Source organism: Hordeum vulgare, chromosome 2H, assembly GCF_904849725.1.
Source record: "Hordeum vulgare subsp. vulgare chromosome 2H, MorexV3_pseudomolecules_assembly, whole genome shotgun sequence".
Lineage (NCBI taxonomy): Eukaryota > Viridiplantae > Streptophyta > Magnoliopsida > Poales > Poaceae > Hordeum > Hordeum vulgare.
The window spans coordinates 616,220,491-616,226,001 of NC_058519.1; the positions used below are offsets into that span (position 1 = coordinate 616,220,491).

The 5,511-nt window shown below is 52.6% G+C and overlaps 1 protein-coding gene across 1 annotated transcript; it reads left to right on the top strand.

The window, feature by feature from the left end:
• The first annotated feature begins 2,345 nt into the window (after positions 1–2,345).
• Positions 2,346–3,814, top strand: LOC123430823 (E3 ubiquitin-protein ligase ATL4-like). Its single transcript, XM_045114661.1, has one exon. The coding sequence runs from the start codon at positions 2,435–2,437 to the stop codon at positions 3,461–3,463; it is 1,029 nt and encodes a 342-aa protein (XP_044970596.1). The 5' UTR covers positions 2,346–2,434; the 3' UTR covers positions 3,464–3,814.
• Positions 3,815–5,511: the final 1,697 nt, after the last annotated feature.

Below are 5,511 nucleotides of genomic sequence, written 5' to 3' on the forward strand. Positions count from 1 at the left end.
CGGACGTATAGGACAATATTGGGTTCGGCTGTAGATGCTTTAAAGGGCCTAGAGTACAACGATCTAGGACCATCACAACTCCAATGTACCCTCACACGTACAAATATTGGACACAATATAACAATGTATAGAGGTTTTTTCGTAAGGGGGGATCTAATTTCATTTTATCAAGGAGGCCTTTCAGCCATCATCAAGTTTACAATAAAGTCTGGTCCACCAATAAACCAAACTGTCGTGTGAGAGGTGCTACGTCCATACGCGGTTAACTCATAACTAACACGGTTCTGTCAACGGCTACATTAAGTTAATAAAATATCCCTAGCATGTAAAGCCATCAAACTCCTGATGTCTTCTAAGAGGTCCGGGACGGTTGCCCTGTTTGCCTAGCCTATGTGCTGGCCCTGGTTGTACGACGATGCGATTCAGATGTTTGGATAAGAAAGCTGCCATTGCTTTTCTATGTTTAGTTTTATATTTAGATGCCCTTTCCCTCGTTCTGGTGAGCAACATATTGCTAACAAGTTTGGCCGGCTCCGGTTTCGCGCCGCTCACAACGTTCGCGCCTGCCGCGAATTCGTGGTGGACCAACGGAAATGGAAAGCCCAGAGACGAGCTTCCGTGCGTGTAGAAGCAAGAAAGGTCCGATGTCACCGGGGGGAACAAAGTAGGTCACTTGCGGCACCATCACAGATCCTATCGCAGTTGTGTCATCCTAACCACCAGTACACGTATGTTGGCTGGATTTCCCAATGAATCCACAATGCACCAACTTGTCATCCTGTCTCCGTTACTGGCGCTGACAGAAAATATATTCCAATGAAAAATTCTTGTTATAGTAGCATTGGGCAGTCCAATCTAGTGCAGGTTAGGTGACAACCGTGATTTTTACGGTGGTGGTTGGTAGATCTCGCTCCCCTTTTGCAGTATCTTGCCTGGCCCATCGCACTCCGGGCGATCTCAGGTGAAAACGTGAGCCCGGTGTCAATTGGGCATGATGTGGTTTTCCATTTCGGTGCAAGTTGGGCACAGTGGCAAGTACTAACAATGATGTTTACGGTGGCGTCAAGTATATTACGTGTCGATCTTGAAACGTAATTCTCTCTATGCCAGCCACCTTGAGTTGAGTCCTGGATGAGGTTACCTGTCTTTCTCTGCATTTCTCGCGGTGCCGCCACCTTGGGAGAGAGAGAGAGAGAGAGAGGGGGAGGTAAGCTAGAAAGAAAGGCACTGGATGAGAAAGTTCACGGCTAAGCATGCATGATGATGAAGGACAAGTCTAATAAGATGAGAAAGCGCGAAAAGGGGCACCGAAACGGCAGGACGGTGCAACTCATGCCCGTCATAATTGGTGCCAAAAAGCAGCGAATGTGCAGGAGCGGAGCAGAGGCAGGAATTCATCAGCGGAAAAGCGGCTCTGCCGCATTCGCTGTGGCCGCCACCACGGGAGGAACCAATTGAGAATGGCATGGCATGCCAATGCTAGGTGTGCAAGCCAAGCAAGCGTCGTCTCTCTCTCAGTGCGCCCTCTTTGCTTTGTGCGCCAACGGACGACAGCTTGCCGGCCGGGACGAGTGCCGACGCTTCACTCCTCTGCCCAGCTGACCGCTACTCCATCCTGGGACGCAACACAAGGCCGCTCCTCTCTGCTCAGCTATTTCCATCCTATAATTGGGACACCTGTTTACTGTGAAGCGTAAACGGAAATTCTGACCCTATGATTGCCGTGGACAAAATTACCGGTGACCCGTACGGGCGTGTGGTGTCTGTCACCGGGACGTGGAACTGGGAGGAGGTTTGGAGGAACGGAGATCCAGTTGCGGATCCACACATCATTTTTAGCAACGCAACACGCCCACGGCCCGTCCATCATGATGTAACATTTCCAGAGTACAGTAGAGTAGTATTTAGGTGGTAGTCATTTTTGCATTGGATTAGCTCGAGTTGTTTGCAGTTTCTGGGACTGCGAGCACGTCACAGGTGTGCCTAGCCTAGCGAAGCAGCGGCAGGTTGCTACGTACGTGTAACGTGCCTCGTCGAAAATGGACACGCAAATTATTTCCCGGCGACAATTTTGCTCCAACGGGGGGCGGCGCTTTACGTTACTCCACCTTGCTAGTTTAGTTTTGTTGTAGGAGTAGTATTCGCCCCTAGGATCAGAGTACAGTTTTACAAATTACTCCACTTCACTCGAGTCTTGGAGTAGAAATCATGAGATACAGACGTGAATTGGTCGTCTGATCTGGAGGAGTACTCCACTTCACTCCAGTCTTGGCGCTATTTACTCCCGGCCTCTGCCGCCGCGCGTCGAATCTATCCACCGCGCAGCCCAGGGACGAGGCCTCGCGAATAAAAGGCGCGAGACCTCCGTCCCCCCCTCACCGGTTAAGCCAACTCCACCCACCGAGCCAAAGCCTCCACCCGTCCACCGCGCGTGATGTCGTCGTCCCCTTTCCCGTCGGCTCCCCCGCCGCGGCACGCCGACGACACAGGCACCTCCGTGCTCTCCTGCATCCTCATCATCGTCGGCCTCCTCGCCTTCGTCCTCGTCGCCTCCCTCTCCATCAGCGCCTGCCTCCGCCACCGCTCCAACCGCTCGCGCCCGTCTCCCTCTCCCCCGCCCTCGCCGCCGCACGGGACGGACGACGGGAAGAAGGATCTGATCGACTCGCTGCCCCGGTTCACCATGGCGTCCGCGCTGGCCGCGCTGCCCAGGAGCTCCCCGGACTGCGCCGTCTGCCTCTCGCCCTTCAGGCCCGAGGCCGAGCTGCGGCTGCTCCCGGCGTGCCGCCACGCGTTCCACGCCGTCTGCGTCGACGCCTGGCTCCGCACCACCCCGACCTGCCCGCTCTGCCGCGCCACCGTCGCGCCCCCGCACCCCTCCATCGCCGCCCTCCTCGCCGCCCAACAACAGCAGCAGCCGCCGCCCCCGCCGGAGCCTGCTGCCGCGAGGGGCAGGGACCGCTCCAGCAGGTTCCACTTCCGCGTCGAGATGGGCAGCGTCAGCAGCCGCGGCGGGTCGCCCGCCGCTTCCACCGGAAGCGACGACAGCCGCACGTACTCGCTCGGATCCTTCGAGTACCACATCGACGAGGAGGTCGAGGCCGTCGTGTCCCGCATGGTGCGCGCCGCGGCCAGCGCCGACACGGTCAAGGAGGAGAAGCCAGCAGCCCAGGGATCGCCGTCGCCGCCCGGCGAGGCGGTGGCCGAAGCGGCAGGGACGACGCCGCGCGGCTGGCTGCGGGAGTACATGGACCGCCTGGCCTCCTCGGCGTCATCCTTCTCCTACTCCTTCTCGGACCGGTGGAGCTCCCGGTGGAGCCAGGGCCAGCAGGGCCACAGGCAGGAGGAGCCGTGGCTGTGGGACGCAGAGGCTGCAACAGTGCCGCCGCCGCCGCCGCCGGGGACGGACGAGGAGGTGGAGACGACGTTCATGGTGCTGTACCGGTGGATCGCCGCCGTCTGAACTGAACATAATGAGTGAAAGTGCCGGGGGTCGTTGTCAGGTCAGGTGATCCAATGTTTTGGAAGCTTCTGTTGACCGTGGCACACAAAATGTAGGTGCACATAGGAGTTCGGATCTTGGAACCTGACCAGAGAATTGCAGGCAAGGGTAGATTTGTTCTTCGTTTCCATAGACTAGTTATTTTACCATGAATGTAGCTGTGCCATGCCATGTACTTGTACTCATGTGCCTGTGTGTGTGGCGACTAGCAACGTGTCGGTCTAGGTGCCACCATGCAGTCTTTGCCTCAAGGGCAGAGGGGGAAATGGTGCTGAAAATTGGGATCAAAATCCATTGGATTAGTTCGCTCTACTCTTGCAATGCCATTATATCTAATACCAGGTTCTGATGTAGGGTTAAAAGTAAACACCATTGATATGATCAAAGGGCATCCACTGATCACTGGATTTATTCGCTCTACTCTTTCGATGTGGTAATATTCAGTTTTTAATGGATTGGGTTGAAAGAACATTGATGCCCGTCGGCCCGCAAAAACATCTCCGAGTTTAGATCTTGGAGCCCCGTGCCGAGAATTGAAATGCAAGGGTAGATTAGTTTTTTGTTGTTGTAGACTAGTTTTATCACGTGCCATATGTACTCCGCTTATGTTTGTGTATGCCGTGACTAGCAACGTGTCGGTCCAAGTGTCACCATGCCGTCCGGAGTACCTGACGAAGACGCGCGCGCGCGGGGGGGGGGGGGGGGGGGGTACTGGAAACTGACATCCGTTGGATTTATTCGCTCTACACTTTACACTTTCAATATGGTGTATCTTATTTCATATTCTTGGCATGTGATATCCGTCGGGTTGGCATAAGGCATGCACTCTCTTTTGGATTAATTTGGTCTACTCTTTCGGTATGGTGATACCTGATTTTGGATTATTGAGCTAAAAGATATTGGACTAATGAGCATGCACTAGTGTACTGCTGTTTGAGATCTCACCTCCCCACCTCCCGGTCGCTCTCTCAGGAGTTGCATAGGCGGAACCTAGGTCACCGCCACCGATTGTTCCTCTCCTGCTCTCCACCCCTCGTTGCCGGTAGACGAAGCTGTCGAGCAAAGCTAGAAAAATGTTTGATGATGACAGGGTTGTTTCTGTCGCACCTTCTGTGATCTGGAACAGGGGTTGCTGATGGATTTGCTCATCAGTGGGCAGAGCATTCAATTTAGGCTCACAATGGGCACCCACCAGCTTTTGGATTTATTCGCTCTACTCCTTGAACGTGGTGATATCCAATTTTGAAATCTTTGGGATGGAACAACATCTATGTCCGTCGGGCTCGCAAAGAGTGTCCACTTCATTGAATAGCTAGCAAACATAGGAACTGTTGTCTAGGCCCCGCTTTCGAGTGCTCCCTCGAGTCACAAGATAAGAAAGCACATACCACTTTCCAAAGTCACACACATCTAATTGTTTTCACATGTTTGTCATGCACACATTTGGTCACCAACACATGAAACTCGTGGTTGATATAGATAAATTGCCCGAAAACGAATTGAGAGCTATGGGTGAAGTTCATATTTTGGAACCTGAGAAGAGAACTGAAGGGCTAGCGTAGATTTATTCTTTTCTACAGATAAGTTTTACGAGGGATATAGAAGTGTCATATGTACTCAACTCATTTGTGTGTGTGTGTGGGGGGGGGGGGGGGTACCAACGTGTCAGTCCATGTGCCACCATATAATATTTGCGTGAAGGGTCTAGCTAAGAGGGGAAACACTGCTTGAAATTGAAATCTGCTCTACTCTTTCAATGTGGTGATATCTAATCCTTAAGCACTGGTATCCACATGCTGGGAAAAGGCATGCATTGATTTGTGATTTATTCTCTATAATCTTTACAATGTGCTGATATCTAATTTTATTCGTTATAATCTTTACATTGTGCTAAAACATTGATGTACTTGGGGAAACAACAACATTGATATCCATGGGGCTCACAAACGACATCCATTGCTCCACTGCATTAACCAACTAGGAAACACACATAGCTTATGGTTTCTGAA